Source organism: Neovison vison, chromosome 3 (assembly GCF_020171115.1).
Source record: "Neovison vison isolate M4711 chromosome 3, ASM_NN_V1, whole genome shotgun sequence".
Lineage (NCBI taxonomy): Eukaryota > Metazoa > Chordata > Mammalia > Carnivora > Mustelidae > Neogale > Neogale vison.
Genome location: NC_058093.1, coordinates 64,857,135 through 64,880,523, shown reverse-complemented (window position 1 = coordinate 64,880,523; position 23,389 = coordinate 64,857,135). Strand labels below are relative to the sequence as shown.

The 23,389-nt window shown below is 40.3% G+C and overlaps 1 protein-coding gene and 1 long non-coding RNA gene across 7 annotated transcripts in view; one reads left to right on the top strand and one right to left on the bottom strand.

Moving 5' to 3' along the window:
* STK39 (serine/threonine kinase 39) overlaps positions 1-21,136 on the top strand; it is a 302,762-nt gene extending 281,626 nt beyond the window's left edge. For all 4 annotated transcript variants that reach the window (XM_044242263.1, XM_044242266.1, XM_044242264.1 and 1 more), the window contains 2 exons: positions 5,308-5,372; positions 19,591-21,136. In XM_044242263.1, the coding sequence (XP_044098198.1) occupies positions 5,308-5,372; positions 19,591-19,665 (140 nt within the window). In that variant the 3' untranslated portion in view covers positions 19,666-21,136. The remainder of the gene's footprint in view (positions 1-5,307; positions 5,373-19,590) is intronic.
* Positions 1-22,551, bottom strand: part of LOC122902561 — a 37,220-nt gene extending 14,669 nt beyond the window's left edge. Inside the window, exons 1-4 of one of the 3 annotated variants that reach the window (XR_006383823.1) lie at positions 22,511-22,551; positions 21,965-22,031; positions 21,364-21,470; positions 6,934-8,431 (exon numbers count right to left, since the gene is read on the bottom strand). This is a non-coding gene — a long non-coding RNA (uncharacterized LOC122902561). Of the gene's footprint in view, positions 1-6,933; positions 8,432-10,892; positions 11,542-21,363; positions 21,471-21,964; positions 22,032-22,510 lie in introns of those variants that run through there. The other 2 variants (XR_006383825.1, XR_006383824.1) reach the window with 2 other exon arrangements.
* Positions 22,552-23,389: the final 838 nt, after the last annotated feature.

The following is a 23,389-nucleotide window of genomic DNA, read 5'->3' as shown; positions in this document are numbered from 1 at the left end:
GAATAGCTCAGATTAGGTAAATTCACTCCCGGCCCCCAGAACGTCAATACTCTATGAGTTGTTGTGAAATACACTGGTATCTGGGGAGAAAAGTGTATCTTTCTACTAATCACTTGTAATGCAAACACAGACTGTAAATAGTCATTATGTAACTGTTACTTTTCTAACTGTCCTAATGTGGAGAATCTGAGTAGTACAAGTTTATAGAGAAAACAGGGTCTGAAGAGTGCCAGACTTGGTTTGCTAGAGACACGTCAGTTCTGCTGCCTTGCCTCTGATCGATGACCCCCAGGACAATGTTATTTCCATCTTTGTTTGCATCCGATCAGGGAGCCACTGAGCATTGGCGTCTTTCTCATGTGGTCATTAATGATATTGTTACAGTTTCACGAAGCACGATACCGACCATACCTTAGGTCAAATGTTATCCCAAAAGAGCACCGAACACTGATAGAGATTCAAGCCTAAATGCAACACAGAGACCCCCGCAAACAGCCAAGAAGTAGTGATGATTCACACAAAGGTAGCCTGTAGCCGCAGTGCTAGGGCAAGGGGACCACAATTCCCGGTACCTTGGTGAGTGTTTTCTGTGCCCTTTGTGCCAAGAAACAGAGCACTTGTGACTGAAGAGGGTGGGAAGGGACAAGCTCCAGGAAGGCAGCGTCTGCATCAGAGAGTTCTATTTGGGAAAGCCAGGAAGGATTAGAAATAAGAGAATGGCCACTGAGCAGGCAAAGTTCAGAAGCCCCATACTTTGGGGAATCCCAAAGTGCCTTAAAGCGTGAAGTTCAGTGGTACTTCAGCACATACCTGAGAAGCTCTTAAAGCTGACCAGTCCTATCCAACCCTTCCTTCTCCGCTCATATTCCAGGTAAGGCACATTTTTATTTTTGAAATCCAGGTGCACAGTCAGGAGAAGGGAGAAAACAGTGACACCCATCTTTTTAATGAGCATTGCTAGTGGAAGAGAAATTAGCATCACCTTGAATTTTATGTGATGTCAGTTAAATGAAGGTATTTTATAGCACTTTACAACAAATTAGAATCAACTAAATTGAAAATAAGCCTAGCAGCTGGGATGAGTAATCAGGTAAGTGGCCAGTTTTGCTATTTTTGCTTTGAGTCGAAGACAGAATTTGAATTTCTAATGTCCCCGAGGTAGAGGGCTCACCATTGGGGAATGTGGTTTCCGGGACGATTGTTGAAGATGTTAGCATTTCAGCTTTGCCTTCCGAGTCTACAACTCGAGTAGCCATGTTCCTTGGAGAATGGCGCTAACCCACAGGCATGCACACCAGACAGAGGGCTGTGAATTCGTGCAGGACAGAGCGTGGCTTTTGGCGGAACATTACAGAGCAGACTGGAAATATATGACCCAGAATGGGGCAGTACATCATCCACATTAACTAAGAGTCTCTAATGAAGGACTGAAATTCACAGGAAGACATTGCAGTGACTCGTGAAATCAACCCAAATCAGAGGAACTTTTAGTTTTTAAAAACATAGAGATTCTGTGCACTTGCTGCAGTTTGCGTCCAGTCAGAATGTTCTGACATCATAAATACTGGCTTTGGTGAACAGCATTGCACAGCTGAGCTTTTCACTCCACGAGCCAGTATTTCCTGTATGGATTACTAGATGATTCTATCATCTGACATATGCTCAGGAAACGGCTGAGGAGGCCAATAGACACTTGGTGATGATAACTCTGTTGAGGCTGGTGGCCCCGGTTCATTTTTTTTTTTTTAAGAGTTTTATTTATTTATTTGACAGACAGAGATCACAAATAGGCAGAGAGGCAGGCAGAGAGAGTCAGGGAAGCAGGCTCCCCGCTGAGCAGAAAGCCTAATGATTCTGGGCTCCATCCCAAGACCCTGGGATCATGACCTGAGCCAAAGGTAGAGGCTTTTAACCCACTGAGCCACCCAGGCACCCCTATGGCCCAGGTTTTACCTGACATGTGTGTGGTTGGCTTGTGTGGGCAAAAGGAAGAGGAGAAAAAGATGGGGCAGGCGGGCCCGGGGAAGGGGAGGTGGTTACCATAAACGAAACTTTACAGATTGCTCAGAGTGGAAGTATTAAGAGCAACAAATGAAGATAAAATGATGCTTATAATTATGGTTTATAAAGAGAAATAGGCCATATTGAGTATGTAATTTTCATTTTTTTTCTCCTCTGCAGCTGATAGATTAAATGAAATAAACTGATCTGCAGAAAATCCATGTCTCTAGGTTGTTTTTAGTCAACCTTAGAGAAACATGAAATGTGCAGATTTTTCTCCTCTTTACTTAGATTTTCTATTTTAAACCCTTTTCTCAAAATATTTATGTTATCTTAATTTTTTTATCTTAAAATAGTCACATAACATTTCAGATACCTAATTACTGAAGCAGCAGATAACTTTCCACATGAAAAATAAAAATGACACACAGATCTTTCTCTCTTTCTTCAGCAGTCCTTTCTTTTTCCCTCACCAGCAGCACTTACTTGATTTTCAGTCCTTGAGACTTTAGATTTGGATATGGAAAGTGTGAGGTTTTAAATTTCTGTCATCATTACCTTCTGATAATTCTGTACCCTAAGCCAGGGGAGGAAGCTGGAAAAAATGGACATCTCTGCCAGAGTATCAAATATATCATGATCCCGTGGAAGATGGGACGGGTCTCTGATGAATCCTTCAATAGTGAAGAAACATATATTCACTATTGAACTCCAAACGACAGCCTCTAGGGCTTGTCCCTCTTCAGCCAACTTGGCTGTTGTTCAAGGTGCCTCTTTGAGGCTTTGACAGACTATTGTGCTCTGAAAGCGTGAACACAGATGCCCAAGTCGTAGAGGTTATCCATTGTATTTTGTTGCCTTGATAAAAATGGGTGCAGAGAATTGAATGACTTTATAGGCGGGGGATTCAAAGGCACTGACCTTAATTCTTTTTTTTTTTTTCCAATTTATTTATTTTCAGAAAAACAGTATTCATTATTTTTTCACCACACCCAGTGCTCCATGCAAGCCATGCCCTCTATAATACCCACCACCTGGTACCCCAACCTCCCACCCCCCCGCCACTTCAAACCCCTCAGACTGTTTTTCAGAGTCCATAGTCTCTCATGGTTCACCACCCCTTCCAAATTACCCAAATTCCCTACTCCTCTCTAACGCCCCTTGTCCTCCATGCTATTGGTTATGCTCCACAAATAAGTGAAACCATATGATAATTGACTCTCTCTGCTTGACTTATTTCACTCAGCATAATCTCTTCCAGTCCCGTCCATGTTGCTACAAAAGTTGGATATTCATCCTTTCTGATGGAGGCATAATATTCCATAGTGTATATGGACCACATCTTCCTTATCCATTCATCCGTTGAAAGGCATCTTGGTTCTTTCCATAGTTTGGCGACTGTGGCCATTGCTGCTATAAACATTGGGGTACAGATGGCCCTTCTTTTCACGACATCTATATCTTTGGGGTAAATACCCAGGAGTGCAATTGCAGGGTCGTCGGGAAGCTCTATTTTTAATTTCTTGAGGAATCTCCACACTGTTCTCCAAAGAGGCTGCACCAACTTGCATTCCCACCAACAGTGTAAGAGGGTTCCCCTTTCTCCACATCCTCTCCAACACATGTTGTTTCCTGTTTTGTTAATTTTGGCCATTCTAACTGGTGTAAGGTGATATCTCAATGTGGTTTTAATTTGAATCTCCCTGAGGGCTAATGATGATGAGCATTTTTTCATGTGTCTGATAGCCATTTGTATTTCTTGATTGGAGAAGTGTCTGTTCATATCTTCTGCCCATTTTTTGATGTGTTTGTCTGTTTCATGTGGGTTGAGTTTGAGGAGTTCATTATAGATCCTGGATATCAACCTTTTGTCTGTACTGTCATTTGCAAATATCTTCTCCCATTCCGTGGGTTGCCTCTTTGTTTTTTTGACTGTTTCCTTTGCTGTGCAGAAGCTTTTGATTTTGATGAAGTCCCAGAAGTTTATTTTCGCTTTTGTTTCCTTTGCCTTTGGAGACGTATCTTGAAAGAAGTTGCTGTGGCTGATATCAAAGAGATTACTGCCTATGTTCTCCTCTAAGATTCTGATAGATTCCTGTCTCACGTTGAGGTCTTTTATCCATTTTGAGTTGATCTTTGTATACGGTGTAATGAAGAAGTCAAACTCTCTCTCTTTGCAGATGACATGATTCTTTATATGGAAAACCCAAAAGACTCCACCCCCAAACTACTAGAACTCATACAGCAATTCAGCAGCATGGCAGGATACAAAGTCAATGTGCAGAAATCAGTGGCTTTCTTATACACTAACAATGAAAATACAGAAAGGGAAATTAGAGAATCGATTCCATTTACTATAGCACCAAGAACCATAAGATACCTAGGAATAAACCTAACTAAAGAGGTAAAGGATCTATACTTGAGGAACTATAGAACACTCATGAAAGAAATTGAAGAAGACACAAAAAGATGGAAGACCATTCCATGCTCTTGGATCGGAAGAATAAACATTGTTAAAATGTCTATACTGCCTAGAGCAATCTATACTTTTAATGCCATTCCGATCAAAATTCCACCGGCATTTTTCAAAGAGCTGGAGCAAATAATCCTAAAATTTGTATGGAATCAGAAGAGACCCCGAATCGCTAAGGAAATGTTGAAAAACAAAAATAAAACTGGCGGCATCACCTTACCTGATTTCAAGCTTTATTACAAAGCTGTGATCACCAAGACAGCATGGTACTGGCATAAAAACAGACACATAGACCAGTGGAACAGAGTAGAGAGCCCTGATATGGACCCTCAACTCTATGGTCAATTAATCTTCGACAAAACAGGAAAAAATATACAGTGGAAAAAAGACAGTCTCTTCAATAAATGGTGCTGGGAAAAGCGGACTGACCTTAATTCTTTTCAGAAAAACCTTTCTTTGCAATACCTCGCCTCTATTTTGTGCTGCCCTCTGCTGGCTAATAAATTTCGTAGTGTCGAGTGTTGTGAAAAACCAAGAGGTAGAGAACCTGGGGGCTGCTATCAACTTCTACTTTCCACTGGAAAGTAATTTCCCAGTTTGCTGTATGAAATGTGGGCTCAATGTATAGTGATGAATTCAGATGCACTGAAGATATAAATTGTAGAAAATGTGTGAGACTAATTTGGTTGTTTATATGGACTTTGCAATGCCTGTGAAAGAAATAATTTTGCAGCTTATTGCATGATTAGTCAGATTTTCCAAACCATTGATGTGAAAATCCAGTGCTACTGTAACTGATTTGGACACTTTTTCTCTACGTTTGTATTTTTCAGTGGCTGCTAATTTACAGAAGATTGTAGATGATCCCAAAGCTTTAAAAACCTTGACCTTTAAGTTGGTAAGTTGAAAGGTCTGGAAAGAAGGTAAATATTTTGCCATGCTCTGCCAGCAAGGACTAATCACACAGTTTTATAGCCTGCTCTGTAATTCTGTTGCTGCTGTTGCTTTCTTTGGGGATCCATTTTTGCATTTGTCCTTTGCCGATTTAAACTTTGGGAATGTTTTCTGACCACGACTGGGAATTTCCTCTTCCATGAGCGTACCTTGTTTTCAGCGCATCTTTAAGAACAGCCATTTGAGAAATCTTGGAGCCCGTGCCATTTTTGCCTCCAGTTTGCATGGCACCTTGACCGTATAGACAAAATTAAACCTCATTCCCACCAACACTCTTAATAAAGCTTTCCCAAAGTGAAAGCCAGGTGGTTCTAACTTTTAAAATTGAGGCTGATTGTTGTAGAAATGCTTTAGGTAATTGGAAGCAATTGTGGAACTACTCACTGAAGGCTAGTGAACAAAGACATAACATTTTAACTCCACATTTCAAATCACGGTAATAGATTCTCGTGGAGAAGAGGTGTTGCAGCAGGTTTTCAGTGCTAGTAGACTTTGAATTTAAACACTAGAGCGGCCACAGAGATTGAGATCCTGAGCGTCCTGGCATCGTTCTGAAAGCGAGAGATAGGGTGACCACGGGCAGAAACAGGGAGCAGTCCAAATAGTCAAAAGGGACGATTTTCCGGAAAGTTTTAACAAACAGTACACTAAGTGACTCATTTTAAAATTGTAAATCTTAGCAAGAGCCAGTCAGAATGTTGCAAGCAATTTAAGATATAAATGACTAGCACTTTGCTGTGCACAATATGTATTGATGATCTGTCTTTTTTATTTCTTGTGAGAATTTAATGGAAAATGCGTGCGGCCAAAGATGCGAAGTGATTAGTTACAGTAAATGTTAGCTCTGCTCTAATTAACTTTCTGGATCTTGCCTCACATCTAATTTCAGATGGCTAGGCTGTGTGACGAACAAAAAAACACAAAGATTCTCACAGAAAGAATTTAACTGAAGACATTTGTTTTGTTTTCAATAACAAAAGAACATTTTACTGAGACATAGAATGATAAATTAAGAAACTGAAAAATCTGTCTTCTGCTTTGGGACTCATCTGTCACCTTTATTATGTTTCTAATTCACCTACAACTTTGTAAACATATTTCGTTCATATGAGACAATATTGATGGGAAAATGGTAGCCTGTGTCAGGATTTCAAGCCCGTTAATGTTTCTTTATTCATTTTTTATAGCATAAGAAAGAAGTTCTCACACAACACCTCCAGAAGAGGTGCCTAAATTTGAGTATGTAAACAGAAATAAGAGATGAAAGCTTTCATGCTGGCTTTTTTTAAAAAAAATTATTTATTTAATTGACAGAGAGAGATCATAAGTAGAGCAGCAGGCAGAGAGACAGAGAGGGGGAAAGCAGGCTCCCCACTGAACAGAGAGCCCAATTCTGGCTCGATCCCGGGACCCTGGATGGCAGGACCCTGGGATCATGACTGGAGCTGAAGGCAGAGGTGTAACCCACTGAGCCACTCATGTGTCCCATGCTGGCTTATCCCCACACTCCCTAAACTTGCTCACCTATGAAACAGGAATAGCACCCCTGCCCCTTTCCTGTTCCCGAAGGTCTTAGAGAAACCCCTAGTGTGTCTTCCCTGAACAGTAAGAAGAAGGTCAAACTCCTTTCCTCTCCTACTCAAGTCTGTTTATTACTTCTGTGGCTTCTCTCGCGTAACTCCGTCCTCGTCTCTCCATCCCCTTTCTGGCACGCTAGCGGGGTTCTCTCATCTCCTGAAACACACCTTCCTGTCCACAGACTGCCTGTCTCAGGCTCCGTTCACCACCCTGTGCCTGTGGCCAGGGTGCTGCTTCTGCACTGCAAAATGCTCCTAAAACTCAAACCCCGGACCAGATCTCCCTTTCGGGCTCCTGCTTTATTACCTTGCTGTATCTCCCTTCATTCTCTCCTCTCTCCTTCTACTTTTGTCAGCTGGCCCTTTGTATGTGCTTCTCTCTCGCACTAAAATACCCATCCAGCTTCTCTGGGCAGCTACTTCGGCTACCCGATATGCAGGCATGTTCCAGCTTCTTGCTTAAATTTCACTTTCTCCAGGAAGCCTTCTGCGACATCCAGTCCTGGCTCAGGTGCCCCTCTGCTATTCTCCCCCACAAATTCAAGTCTAGAGCCTCCAGGGGCCAGAGGCTACTGCCTGGCACAGGAGCTGGCACAGCGCGGGGGGCTTGATAATTAAATATATTAGTGTAATACAGACCTCAGTCAGAGAAACGTCAGCCATCATTTTTCCCTTAACATTTATTTTAATTCCTGTAAAATAATTAAGATGGTGATTTCTGCTTCATGCCCTCTTTTTAGAGTCCCTTAAAATCCCTGGGCCTTGCCTGCACGAAGAACGAGAAACACTTTCTTCGGCATCCCGTGTTTGCTAGATCGTGATATCCTTAGGTTCATTTACTGTCCTGGGACTCCGAGACTCTGTGGGGCTAACTTGCCCATGGTTACAGTGTAGGCACTGCAGATTCCCCTCTGGTCTAGCTCCCAGCCCATCCCCTCAGTCACCGTTCATTCTGAGAATCAGGGCCCTGCAGCTGTGTGGTTTTACGGTTTACTGTGTCTCTGTGGATTCTTCCTTTTGGATGACGGGCTTGGATAAGCAGATTGAATAGTACGGGCCTGTCTGGTCCCGGAGTCCTGCAGGAGAACCCAGGCGAGTCTTCCCTTCCCCCGATAGCTTGAGAGTGTAGTAATGTGCTGTTCCCAGAAGATGGAAATTAATGGCTTTTCCCCAAAAGATAGCTAACGACATTAAGTAAAGCCAGACTCAAGAGCAACCTTCGGTTTTGGTCACTTCATTCTCTGTCCAGCCCTCATTAAACCTGAGGGGGTTTCTTTGTTGTTACCTGTTGCCTGCCAGTTTGAGATCCACCCGACAGAGCTCATTTGAATTGCTTCTGGGCCTAATCGTCTGTAGAACACTGACATCCTGGTAAAACCACAGCGGCTCAGATGCACTTGCCTTCGTTTGTCCGTTTGGCTATTTTCTTGAAGAATAAAAGAAAGTATTTCAGAAGGATTTTTCCTCACAAACTGCTGCTGGTGGTGGCCCTTTTATCTCTCAGCTGTTTATCATTTTTATCTCAGAGCTTTCTTTGCTTTCTAAAGGAGAATGTTGGGGGTCTGAAAATCATCTAAAGAACAAAGTTGTATCTTGGTGATGTGGTTCCTTACCTCAGAGAACAGTGGTTTACTCAGGAGATAGTTGGGGCACTTCACAAAATTACTCTTATCAGGGTCCTATACCAGATACCCTAAAGTAATTGCTCTTGGGACAGCCTGGGCTTTGGGCGTCTTGAAGGTGTCCCCTTGTGATTCCACGGTTTAGCCCCAGCTGAGAAACAGGCTGTTTGTAGATTGCTCAGTGTCTCATCTCCTTCCGCTCCACTCTCCCACCACTGTTAGAAATACTGGGCTCAAGCTTGAAAAGGTGGGCGGTGCTTATGTATCTGCTTATGTAAGAAAAACAGTGGCCCAAGGAGCAAGGATGTTGGTTCTACCAAGAAATGCATTTACTCCCTGCCCAATATAATAAGTGAAGTATGATTTCCATTGTTGGCATGACCAGAGGCAGGGAGAACATTTTTTTCCCCCCATATATATAGCACTTTTAATGAAGTGGTTTAAGCAAAAAGGGCATTTCAGCTCAAGTGGAACATGCTTTGAGTGCAACATCTCTGTTTCACTGTTGATTGTTGTGAGCCTTGCCTTGAGACAAGTCTAAATGTTTACGGCATTTTTTAATCTGCTGCCTTGCAGTTTTATAAAGCAATTGAGTCTTGTTGTTTTCAGGGTGAAGTTTTTGAAACTGCATTAGTAAAAATATAAAATAAGATAATTCTCCCTTAAAGACAGAATAGAAACCGTAAGTACGTGTAAGTAACATTCAGTTGGTCCACATTTACGTAAGCATTACAGATTTTAGTTCCTGAAGTTAAGTAACATGCATTACGTATAGCAATTTCATAAGCACTTTGGCAATTCACGACTAACGGGCCTTATTTTTAGAGGCTTTTAGCATAACCGTAGTTGGAGGCTGTGTCACTAGGCAACATTTCCTGAAGTACAGGTAAAGCGAAGACTGAAATTAGATGAAAACAACTCAACTTCTCCACCCCTCCCCCCCAGCCCTTACTGAAAGAGGAGAAAGATAAGACAAAAATCTCAAGGCAGCCTATCAGTTCAGGAAGATCCGGGTAGCAGCTCTGGGTCTCCAGCTCCAGTCCGAGACAGTGGTTCTCCAAGCGGGGTCCCCAAACAGGCAGTGTCAGCTTCATCTGGAAGCTATCTGATAAAAACATAAATTCTATGTCTACATCCCAGGCCTAAGGATTTCTGGGACGTAGGGTGCAAGTGTTTTAACAAGTTCTCCCGGTGATTCTGGTGCATGCTAAAGTTTGAGAACCACTGCTTGATGGGAAGCTTGGGAGCTTATTTGGTGTTTCACACATTGGGAAGCACTTGCATAGAACAGTGGTTCTCAAACTCTAACCTTTGAATCACCTAGGGAGCTCAAAAATCCCAGGCACCAGCCCCCACCCCAGACCAATCCCATCACAACCTCTGTATATTTTAAATTTTCCAGTGGCTACAAAGCCCACCCAGGTTGTCATTTCAACAGTCTTCATAGCATCTTCACCAGAAGTAGATTCTATCTCAAGAGACCACTTTGCTCATCCATAAAAAGCCAACTTCTCATCTGCTCAGGTTTTTTTCCTGACCTTGCAGGAATTCAGTCCCTTCTTCAGGTTCCCCTTCTAATTCGAGTTTTCTCGCAGTTTCCACCATATCTGCAGTTACTTGCTCCGCTAAAGTTTTGAACCACTAAAGTCATCCGTGAGGTCTGGAAACAATTTCTTCCGAACTCCTATTAATGGAGACATTTTGACCTCTTTCCACGAATCACTCATGTTCTTAATGGCATTTAGAAAGGTGAATTTTTCCAAAAGGTTTTCAAATTTCTCTGCCCAGATCCATCAGAGAAATCACTGTCTGTGGCAGCTATAGCCTCATGAAATGTATTTCTTAAATAATAGGACTTGAAAGTTGAAATTGCTTCTTGACCCATGAGCTGTAGAATGGATGCTGTGTTAGCAGGCATGAAAACCACATGAATCTCATTGTCCCATTTCCATTTGAGCTCTTGGGTGACAAGTACATCATCAATGAGCAGTAATATTTTGAAAGGACTGTTCTCTTCGAAGCTGCAGTTCTCAACAGGGGGCTTCAAGTATTCAGTAAACCATTTTATCAGCAAAGGTGCTGTCTCTTGTTCCGTTTATAGGCTGTAGAGTCTATAAACCAATCTAGCATAATTCTTAAGGGCCTTAGGACTTCTGGAAAGGTAAGTGAAGATTGTCTTCAACTTAGAGTCCCCAGCTGCATTAGCCCCTAACAAGAACCAGCCTGTCCTTTGAAGTTTGAAGCCAGGCATTGACTTCTCCTCTCTAGCTATGACAGCCCTAGATGGTACCTTCTTCCAATAGAAGGCTGTGCTGTCTACATTGAAATTCTGTTGTTTACTGTAGCCACCTTCTTTAATTGTCTTAGCTCTGTCTTCTGGATAACTGACTTGCTTCACCTTGCACTTACATGTTATGGAGACAGCTCCTCTCCTTAAACCTCAGGAACCAACCTCTGGTAGCTTCCACCTTGTCTTCTACAACATCCTTACCTCTCTCAGCCTTCAGAGAATAGAAGAGCGAATTAGGGCCTTGCTCTGGATTGGCTTGGCTTAATAAGGGAATGTGGTGACCAGTTTGGTCTTCTATCCAACCACTAAAACCTTCTCCATATCAGCAATAAGGCTGTTGGCTTTCTTATCATTCACGTGTTCACTGGAGTAGCACTTCCAATTTCCTTCAAGAACTTTTCTTTTATAATCACAGCTTGGCCTAAAGGGTGCGAGAGGCCTAGCTTTTGACCTGTCTTGGCTTTTGACCTGCCCTCCTCACTAAGTTTAATCATTTCTAGTTTTTGATTTAAAGTGAGAGACAGGCAGCTCTTCCTTTCACTTGTAGGTCATGAGTTAAAGACCATTGTAGGGTCATGAGTTGGCCTGATTTCAATATTGTTGGATCTCCGGGACTTAGGAGGCCTGAGGCAAGGCAGAGAGACAGGGGAATAGCCAGTGAGTGGAACAGTTAGAACACACAAAGCATTTATGGATTAAGCTCACCATCTTATATAGGCATGGTCCATGGGCCCCAGAACAATTGCAAAATTAACATCAGAAATCACTGATGTCCTATTACTATAACAAATATAATGAAAGCCTTTAAAAAAGTGTGAGAATTACCAAAATATTACAGACAAGAATCGAGCCAGTGCTGTTGGGAAAATGACACCACCAGACTTACGTGGTACAGGATTGCCACAAATCTTCAATTTATAAAAAGAAAAAAAAAATGTGCTATCTGGGAAAGGCAAGAAAGTGAAATGCAATAAAGCAAGGTAGGCTTCTATCGTGAAGTACTGTGGTTGTCTCCAGGAAAAGCTCTTGTGAGATTAAGTTGTAGGCTGAATTAGCCTTTTTTTTTTTTTTTTTTTAAATCCCCGTGGAACACCATTTTTACTCAGAAGAATAACTGACAAACTGTGGTTATTCAGACTAAGGATTTGGCAGATATTTTTTCAAAATGAACCAAGTGAGCCTGACACTTCAAGGAAAACAACTGACAATATTTGTCATCAATAATACCTTTCGGCTCTAGAGCAGAGAAAGGATTTTGGGAAACTTGCCTCTGCCACTGTAAGTGTGACAACAGCCCAGTACTTACTTTTTCTGATGAGATTAGTCATGTGTGATATTAATGAATATGATTGGTGGACATTGCATATTGAAACACTGAGGTTCTATAACAGACTGTGTCAACAGTGGATGATCTGCATAATTCAGTGATGCTGAGGGGAAAAGATCACTTCCAACTGAGAGATAGGCCACTGGTTTCAATGTAATAGAGTATGTGGTTTCAGATTCTACAATGCAGCTAAATTTTAAGAAAATCCACTTGGCATATCTTGGTATGGTGACAAACAACATTCACAATGATCAGAAAGACTTTTGAAATACTATTTATTCCCTTTCAGTGACCTATTTATAGGAGGGTGGATTTTCTTTTCCTTTTTATTTTTTTTTTAAGATTTTATTTATTTATTTGACACAGAGAGAGATACCACAAGTAGGCAGAGAGGCAGGCAGAGACGTCGGCAGTGGGGAGGGGATGGGGAAGCAGGCTCCTTGCTGAGCAGGGAGCCTGATGTGGGACTCTATCCCAGGACCCTGAGACCATGACCTGAGCCAAAGGCAGAGGCTTAACCCACTGACCCACTCAGGTGCCCTGGATTTTCTTTATATATGTCAAGGGAGCAACATAAAACAATAGATGGAATGTGGAAGCAAATATGAAAATCTAGCCATCTTCTGTTAAGCAAGACATTAAAGAGATTTGCAGAATGTAAAGCAGTGCCATTCTCAAATTTTTGTTTTGGTAAACTGTGGTCATTTTCCATTAAGATTTTATTTGTTAGCATGTAACTGGTTTATTATTAGATTTAATAAATTAGTAAGTGAATAATTTAGTAAATTAGTGAATAATTTCAGTTTTAATTTCTGAGATCGTCAGTATAATAAATACAATCTACATAAGCATGTTTGTTTTTATTTTAATACTTCGATATTAAAATCATGTTTAAAATGTTTAAAAATTTTCAGTTTTAATTTTTGAAATAGTCAATACAATAAATATAACCTACAAAAACCTAAGCTTTTTAAGTTTTAGTTTAATATAACACAGTGTTATATTAGTTTCAGGTGTGCAGTTTAGTGACTCAGCAGTTAAATACATCACCCGATGCCCATCGCAGCAACTGCCCTCCTTAATCCCCATCACCTGTGTCACCTGTCCTCCCAACCCACTTCCTCTCTGGTAATCACTTTGTTCTCCAAAATTAGGGGTCTGTTTCTTGATTTGTCTCTTTTCCTCCACTGGGTTTTGTTTCTTGTCTGACTCATTTTACTCAGCAGAATACTCTCTAGCTCCATCCATGTCCTTGCAAATGGCAAGATTTCATTCTTTTTATGGCTGAATAATACTCCATTATATATATATATATATATATATATATATACACACACACACACATACCACGTCTTCTTTATGCATTCATCTATCAGAGGATACTTAGACTGCTTCCATATCTTGGCTATTGTGAATAATGGTGCTATAAACATAGGGGTGCATATAACCTTTTGATTTCGTGTTTTTGTATTTTTTTGGGAAATACCCACAGTGTAATTGCTGAATCGTGGGGGTGGTTCTAACTTTTTGAAGAACCCTCTACTGTTTTCCACTGTGGCTGCACCAGTTTGCATTCCCACCAACAGTGCACAAGTACTCTCCTTTCTCTGCATCCTCACCGACACATGTTATTTCTTGTGTTGTTGATTTTAGCCATTCTGACAGGTATGAGGTGAAATGTCATTGTAGTTTGATTCGCATTTCCCTGATGGTAAGTGACAAAGACCTTTTCACAGGTCTTGTGGCCATCTTTAGGTCTTCTTTGGAGAAATGGCTCTTCATGTCTTCCGCCCATTTTTTAATTGGATTATTTTTTGCATGTTGAGTTTCATAAGTTTTTTTTATATATTTATACCAACCCTTTATTGAATGTATCATTTGCAAATATCCCCACTCAGTAAGTTGCCTTTTTAGTTTTTTTTTTTTTTTTTAAAGATTATTTATTTATTTATTTATTTGTCAGAGAGAGAGAGGGAGAGAGAGCGAGCACAGGCAGACAGAGAGGCAGGCAGAGGGAGAAGCAGGCTCCCCGCCGAGCAAGGAGCCCGATGTGGGGCTCGATCCCAGGACCCTGAGATCATGACCTGAGCCGAAGGCAGCTGCTTAACCAACTGAGCCACCCAGGCGTCCCGCCTTTTTAGTTTTGTTGATTGTTTTTGCTTTTATTTCTCAGGAGACAGATGAGATGTCAAAAAGGTTACTACTACCTGTGTTCTTTTCTAGGATCTTTATGGTTTCAGGTCTCACATTTAGGTATTTAATCCATTTCATATTTTTCTGTATGGTGTAAGAAAGTGGTTCATTTTCTTTCTTTTGCAAGTGGCTGTCAGTTTTCTCAACACCATTTGTTGAAGAGACTTTTTCCCATTGAGTATTTTTTCCTGCTTTGTCGAAGATGAACTGACCACATACTTGTGGGTTTATTTCTGGGTTTTCTATTCTATTCCATTGATCCACAGGTCTATTTTTTTTTTCTTTTTAAAGATTTTATTTGAGAGGGAGAGAGAATCTCAAGCAGACTCCACACTGAGGGCAGAGCCTGGCTCGGGGCTCAATTCCACAACTGTAAGATCTTGACCTAAGCGAAAACCAAGAGATGTTTAACTGACCAAGCTCCTTAGGCAACCCTCCATATCTGTTTTTTTAAGCCAGTACCATACTGTTTTGATTGCCACAACTTTCTAATTTAAAGTCCACAACTGCGATGCTTCTAGCTTTGCTTTTTCAAGATTGCTTTGGCTATTCAGTATCTTCTGTGGTTCCACACAAATTTTAGGGGTTTTTTGTTCTAGTTCTGTGTGAAGCGCTGGTGGCATTTTGATAGGGTTTGCATTAAATGTCTAGATTACATCAAGTGTACAGACATTTTAATTTATCTGTAATTCCATAAGCATGGCATGTCTTTTCCTTTCTTTGTGTTGTCTCCAGTTTCTTTCATCAGTATTTAATTCCTAGGTTATCTTCTTATTTTCGGTGCAGTCAAATGGAACTGTCTTGTCAATTTCTCTAAGGTTTCATTATTGGTGTATAGAAATGCCACAGATTTCTGAACCTTTTGTCTCCTGTGACTGAATTTATCAGTTCTAGCAGTTTTTTTGGTGCAATCCTTGGGTTTTCTATATAAAGTAGCAAGTCATCTGCAAATAATGAAAGTTTTCCTTCTCCATCGATTTGGATGCCTTTTATACCTTTTTTTGTTTTCTGATAGCTCTGGGTAGGACTTGTAGTATTATGTTGAATAAAAATGGTGAGACTGGACATCCTTGTCTTATTCCTGACCTTAGGGGAAAAAAACTCTATTTTTTCCCCATTAAGGATGTTAGCTGTTGATTTTTCACAGATGGCCTTTATTATGTTCAGTTATGTTCCCTTTGTTGAGGCCTTTCATCATAAATGGATGTTGTACTTTGTCAAATGCTCTTTCTGTGTCTGTTGACATGACCATATGGTTCTTTTCTCTTATTGATGTGATCGATCACACTGATTGATTTAGGAATATTGAACTACCCTTGCATCCCAGAAATAAATCCCACTTGATCATGGTAAATGATTTTTTAAAAAAGCATAAGCTTTTGAAGTCCTTGATAATTTTTAAGAATATAAAGGGTACTTGAGACTGAGAAGTTTGAGAACTGCTGCTTTAAGGGTCTCTAATCTCTTTGCTCTAGAATCCAGAATCATTTTCATATTGCCCTCAGTGTTTTGGCCACAGTAAGCGAGACAAGAACTCAGCCTTGGTTAAGAGAGAGTTAGCAGGGTAGTGGGGAAGAAGAGCTGAGTACCTGAATGAAAGCCAGACAGCCTGGCCTGTGACTCTGCCAGGAAACTGAGTGTTCCAGTGTAGCCACGGAGGCTCTGGAACAGAGGGTGAGAGATGGACTCCCTGTGTGATGTACCCACCATAATCACTGGTTTGATCACCCACTTGCATTGTAAATTCTCAACTTCTGTTACTCTTTGCAAAAGGGATTTAAGATTTTTCTTTTAACCACTATTGGATACTTTATTTCCTCTCATTTCAACATCCTGCTAATTCCCATTGCCAAATTTCTGGTGTATCTTTGACATGCACTGATGTGCTTCCCATTGGCTAGTCCCTGCTTGTCACTGTCAGCAGCTATCCTTGCTCCTGTGTTGTTTGTCATTTGCCTATTAATTACACACATTGTGTCTGCCCCCATTCACTGCATTGAGCAAATGATGTTAGCAGGGGTGAAGAAGAAAGGAAGGTTTAAGGAGATATACAAACTGGTGTGGAACAAGAAAATAATTGGGGGTGAGGGGCTGGGTGGTGATTCTGATCTTACTACCCCTGACAACACAAACAGTGAAAATTGCCCTTTACTGAATATCTTGTCAACTTAAACTAAAGAAATCAATGGGCAGGCACAAAGGAAATTTTTTAAATGCCCACTTATATTTCTACCCTTTAGGCTATTGATTTTCTTATATAAGCTTAAGTACTGACACCATTATTTTAAAGATAACTACTTAAAAATACTCAAGTTCTGTATTCTAATTAGCAGTTTATTGTAAGGGAAAATGTTGGGGGTGACAAAGGACTGAGTTTATGTACTGGTTTTTGGAGCAGTGCAAAGCAGGTTCATTGTGATGATTGGAAAGGGTTGTTTTTTGTTTTTTGTTTTTTGGTTTTTTTTTAACATGGGAAACTAATTGTTTTGACAATAATTTAGCAGGAATTAGGCCAAGAAAAGGTCTGTATGGTCCTTTGGTGATTAATTGCCTATTCCCAGTCATTTATCAAACCTTTTTCTCCCCACTTGTACTTACATAATGTCAGATTCTGGTTTATGCACTCTGAAGAGGTGGCCTGGAATGGTGATATGCATACTGTGTGTGTGTGTGTGTGTGTGTGTGTATGAGAGAGAGAGAGAGAGAGAGAAGGGGAGTTGAAAAAAAAATAAAAAATTTTGAATGAGGACAAGTGAGAGGTTTGATGAACAATGACTTGTTTCCAGTTCCTTTTAATTCTGAAGAAAAAAAAAATCAAAGTATTTGACACAATATAAGTTGGGACAATTCTAGGCAATAAATGTCCTAAAATATTATAAACAAAATTGTTCTGGAAAAATAAGTTGTTTGTTATGAGCCCTGCTACTACTTGGTAAACACTTTTTTTCTGACCAGTTTTATAGAGGACGCCTTTTGGTAAAAACCGTATTACCCTCAGTGACCAGTTAAATCGCTTTTGCTCATTTTCGTATTTTAACAACTGAAAATCTGTACATCTTAATTCCCTTCACATATTTCACCCTTATGCCCCCACCCCCGCGCCACCACTCTTTCCGGCAACCACCTCTTTGTTCTCTGTATTTAGAGTCTGGTTTCATTCTTGTTCATTTGTTTTGTGTTTTAGATTCCATATGTAACTGAAGTACAATATTTGTCCTTCTCTGGCTAACTTATCTCACTTAGCGTATATTGTTTAGGTCCATCCTTGTCGGAAATGGCAAGATCTTACTCCTTTTTATGGATGAGTAATATTGAATTGCATATATATTCTACATCTTTATCCATTTATCTGTAGATGAACCCTAAGGTTGGGTATTCTGGCTACTGTAAATGCTGCTGCAATCAACACAGGGGTGCATATATCCTTTCAAAGTAGTATTTTCAATTTCCTTGGGTAAATACCTAATAGTAGAACTAGTGGATCAAACGGTATTTCTGTTTTTAGCTTTTTGCAGAACCTACCATACTCTTTTCCACAGTGGTTGTACCAACTTGCATTCCCAGCCAACAGTGCACAAAGGATACCTCTTCATGTTTCTTGTCTCCTGATACTAGCCCTTCTGACAGGTGTGAGGTGATATCTTATTTGGTTTCGAGTTACAGTTCCCTGATGATTAGTGATGTTGAACATCTTTGCATGTGTATGTTGGCTGTCTGTCTTCTTTGGAAAAATGTCTGTCCGGGTCCTCTGCCCATTTTTTATTGGGTTTTATGGAGGTTTTGTTACTGAGTTGTAGGAATATTTTGGATTACTGACCCCTTATTAGATATAGAATTTGCAAATATCTTCTCCCATTTAGTAGGTTGCCTTTTTCATTTTGTTGATGGTTGCTTTTGCTGTGCAGAAGTTTTTTATTTTGGTGTAGTTACAGTAGTTTGTTAGCTTGTCTCCCTTACCTGAGGAGACGGGTCCAGAAAATTGTTGCTAAGGCTGAGGTATAAGAGATTAATGCCGATGGTTTTTTGTTTGTTTGTTTTGTTTTGTTTTTTGTAGGATTTTGGTGGGTTTAGGTCTTCAATTCACTTGGAGTTTATTTTTTGTGTATGTTATAAGAAAGTGGTCTAGTTTCATTCTTTGCATGTAGCTGTCCAGTTTTCCCAGCACCATTTATTGAAGAGATTGTCTTTTCCTCATTGTATATCTTGCCTCCTTTTTTGTAGATTAGTTGACCATATAGGTACGGGTGTGTTTCTGGGCTCTCTTTCATGTTCCATTGATCTGTGTGTTTTTGTGCCAGTACCGTACTATTTTGGTTACTGTAGCTTTGTAGTATAACTTGAAATCTGGGATTGTGATATCTCCCTGCTTTGTTCTTCTTTCTCAAGATTGCTTTGGCTATTTAGAGTCTTATATGGTTCCATACAAACTCTGATTATTCTTCTAGTTCTGTGAAAAATACTATTGGTATTTTGATAAGGATTGCACTGGGTAATATGGATATCTTTTTTTTTTTTTAAGATTTTATTTATTCATTTGTCAGAGAGAGAGGGAGAGAGAGCGAGCACAGGTGGACAGAATGGCAGGCAGAGGCAGAGGGAGAAGCAGGCTCCCTGCCGAGCAAGGAGCCCGATGTGAGACTCGATCCCAGGACGCTGGGATCATGACCTGAGCCGAAGGCAGCGGCTTAACCCGCTGAGCCACCCAGGCGCCCCTAATATGGATATCTTAATAATTCTTCCAGCCCATGAGCTGAGCATGGTCTATCTTTCCATTTGTGTCTTCAGCTCCTTTCATTAGTGTCTTATTTTCAGAGTATAGGTCTTTCACTTTTTTGGCTAAATTTATTCCAAGGATTTTGTCATAATCCTTTAAAATGATTAAGGAGCTCTAATTTGAAAGTATATTTAAAATCACTTTCTTGGCAGTCATTGACAGTTTCAAAGCTCCAAGTCTGGAGACTCTGGTGTTTTAACGGGAGCAAATCCTCCCCACCCCCCATTTTCTGTACTTGATAGCATAGTGACCAGATTTGTTACAGTAGTCCTTCAAGAGGATGATTCTCTGTCCTGGAAGACATGGGACACTGGCCCCATATAGACTGTGCCTTTGCTTGGATCAACCGGCGCTGAAACTTGTCTTTTTCCCTTTTCAGGCTTCAGGCTGTGATGGGTCGGAGATTCCTGATGAAGTGAAGCTGATCGGGTTTGCTCAGCTGAGTGTCAGCTGATGTATGTCCCTTGACATCTCCCTGATCTGTCATGCCCCTCACCTCACAACACTCCCCTCAATCTTCTCTCCCCCACCCTGTCTCCCACCCCCTCACTCCCAGTCCCCACAAAATCAGAAGATTGTGAAGAGTCTGGCTTCAATGAAATGGGATAAAAAAGAATTTTTTTAAACTTACAACACTCCGAGTTCTGCTTTATTCTCTAGCAATCCACAGTATGAGAACAAGCAAATGCCACAGCTGCACAACAGTTGCTAATTTTTCCAAAAGCTATTTAATATTCTTAGCAATCAATTTGGATATCCCTTAAGTGAAAAGAATCTGAAATACACTCAGGTGGTCCTATTTATTGGCAACAAAAGGAATTTTTTCTATCAGAAGCCTATTTCTTCTCTCATTGTTGTTCTTTCTGTTCTACTTTAATTGTACATCTGACAATACTGCCTCTATTATGTTGTATTTAGAAGTTAATATACTTATAAAATTAAGATTTATTAGCCAAACTTGAATTCTAGTTTTAAAACTGACTGTGAATTTTATTTTTCATATATTTATGCATTACACACCTTAGCTATAAGAAGAAAAGTTTTTGATTATATGCTTCTTGCAGTTAATCTCTTGTTATTTAAACAGAAAATTTCAGGTCTATCTTTGGAGTATTTATAACTTTTGATTTTTGAAATGACTGAATTAGGAACTAGGATGCTTATTCTTTTGGTTTGTTTGCAGAAAAACCAATCCACAATCTGATTGTCTCTTGGGAGAAGGAGGTGCCTTGCAAACTTTCATATTAAGAATGTGCCTGAGGCTGCTTTACTTTGGAATAGTCTCAGATCTAAAATTTCCTCTACATCAAGTGGCATATGTAAGTTTTGCTTCATTGGAACGTATAGAATGCTATATAAAATGTTGCCATTCTATTAGACTGCTCATTATGTACCCATCTCTGATTTGACTTCTCCTTAAATGATAGGATTTGTTGTTCCAAAGGTGATAAACTTGAAGCTACCAGAATCTGAGTTTTACTTGAAATTCTGCAGAATACCCAGGTGGAGTGAAAAATAGAAAGGGTTTTGTGCAATGACTAAAAAGGTAAAATGCTGTTAAGTTTCAAGAATAAATCCTTTTCAACCCAAGTAGCCCTCTGCTTGACTGTGTATTACGGAATAGTAAACCTTAGGATTTTCAAGATTGGAGTCTAAACTTTCAGGGAGGTGGGCTCCCAGGACGGTACCATTGCTCTTTCCTAGCTAACCCTAGATACGGCAGCTCTTTAATGTACTTTAAAAAGCAAATATATATTACTAAGGAAAGAAAAAGTTATTTATAATTGCCTTGTCATAATTGTAAAGGTGTTCTAGAGCCATTTGCATACAATTTAATGTAATTTCATTCCATTCTATTGTTTACACAATGATTACTCAAAGATGACTGCAAAGGTAAAAGGAAAATAAAAGTGTATTGCACAAAGCGATTGTGTCCCCTTGTTTCCTTCCTCCTTCAGGTATTACCAGCAGGGCGGTGGGGCTGGTTGGCACTTCCACTCCTCCTAAGAACTAACAGTGAAAAGTGCCCTCAAGGGAACAAGGCGACCATTCAGTCAGAGGATCAGGTTTGACAAATATTCACACTTCGTGTAGACAGTGTTTGAACTCAGACAATAGGGCTGTAGGGAACAAGCGAAAAATAATTCCTTACTATGGCTTCTTTTTAGCCTGAGGCTTGGAGTGCTGGTGACTTTGCCAGAGCCGGACTCCCAAGGCCTGGATTCTAATAGCCTGAGCATCTTCTTAACACTGTATACCCTGTGGACAAAACCAGGATGAGAAAAGGCCCTCATCATCTACTGGGAAAGTAAAACATACATGAACGACTGGAGAAGCCTTGTCTTGCAACATAGTAATAAGTATCATAGAATAATGTATGTTCCTAGTCCTGTATCTTTACTGATTGCATAGGAATGTATATAAACTTCCTCAAATACTAAGATAAAGATTGTCTTAAAATGAAGGGACCGTAAGAACTGGTTAACAATATGAACACCAGGGTCAAATCTGTACACAGAAGTTAGCCTTGAGGTCCTGCAGAATTGCAAAGCTAGGGCTCATCGCAAAGAGCTGTCTAAGCACACAGCCTGCTCTCGAACATTTTTCTTTTTAAAATTAGGAGAAATACATTTTTCCCTAGTACTAAAGCCTGGAATGAATTTTCTCTAGGAAATGAAACTTAGTATTCAGAACCTTCAAAACTATCCAACCAGTCCTACAATACACACATAGTAAGTTTTGAACACACTTACCTTCTCTAGTACATTCAGCAGATGCCCAGAGGGAGGTCCTGTGATAGGAAGTACCATCCTTAAGAAGCTGAGAGCGTAGTTCAAGCAGTTCAGTAATCAGAAAATGTAAAGGCGTGAGTGCACAACCTACCCTTTAGGCAATCCTACGTGACCATTTCTCTTAACCAAGCTTTAGATTAACGAGGACACACAACAATGCTGCAGTGTTGTGATTCACTGGCGAGGACCTAAACGTCACTGAACACATTTTCGGTATTATCTGGACAGATTCCTATGCCTTAACAAACAGATGGGTTCACAACCTCTCCGTAAAATCAAGGCACCCATAACTTTCTGTCTAAATACATATAAAACCTGTTCTGCATCCCAGGCGCTTCTATCATGGATAGTTTTTAAAGTTGTAAAATAGAAGCAAATTCCCTTTTACCTCATTATAATTCCCATGTATTGTCCTTCTGTGAACAAAATGGTTTTCTGCATCTAAAACAACTTTTAGAGGGGTGCCTGTGGGGCTCCATTGGTTAAGCATCCAACTCTTGATCTCACCTCTGGTCTTGATCTCAGGGTCATGAGTTCAAGCCCCATGCTGGGCTCCATGCTGGGTATGGAGCCTACCTAAGAAAAATAAATAAAAACTTTTAGAGACACCTGTAAATCATGTGTGATGAAAATTTTTCTAACAAAAACAAAAAAGGACTCTGGTAAAGTTCCCTATGTGTTCCATATCTTATGTTCTGGTAAAATAAACATGGTAGAAGCCCACCTCCTCTTCACATATGAATAGGGTGAAGTAGCAGTCTTTAGGGGAAGACCCATGGATTCCCTCAAAAAAAAAAAAAAAGTCCTATATGCAATGATTTTAACATGTAAAAATTTCATATTCCTATTTTTCAATCACCCATTTTCAGTAATGCACCGATGGTCTATTTAGTTTTAAGCAGTATACCTCCCGGGTGAACCTTCCGAGTTAAATTACAGAGATGGTGAGTGTGAGCCGATTCACACTGGAAGATTTCTGTCAAAAATGAGGATTTGCACTGGACAGTAAGTGATCTTAGTCTTCTTAGTAAGTGATCTTAGTAAGTGATCTTAGGTCTTTTTTCCTGGAAGCCTATTTGATAACAGAAGATGTTGCCTAGTGAGGCCCATTTAGGTTGTGATAGGAAGATCATACGATCAATTTAAGATAAAAGGGATATCCATTCTTTATAAGTGAGAACATGCTTCTGGCTCACCCATACGGGGCCCTATATAGTGGAGATTCGCTTACAGGGAACTCAGATGTACCTCAGTTTTGAGGCACACATTTATTGTCAAAATCATTAAGCAATCCTAGCTAGCAACTCCTGACTCTCACCAGGATATTAAGGGGCAGGTTGAGTGTGTATCATTTGCCACAGTGGGTGGTACTAGAACATTCCCCCT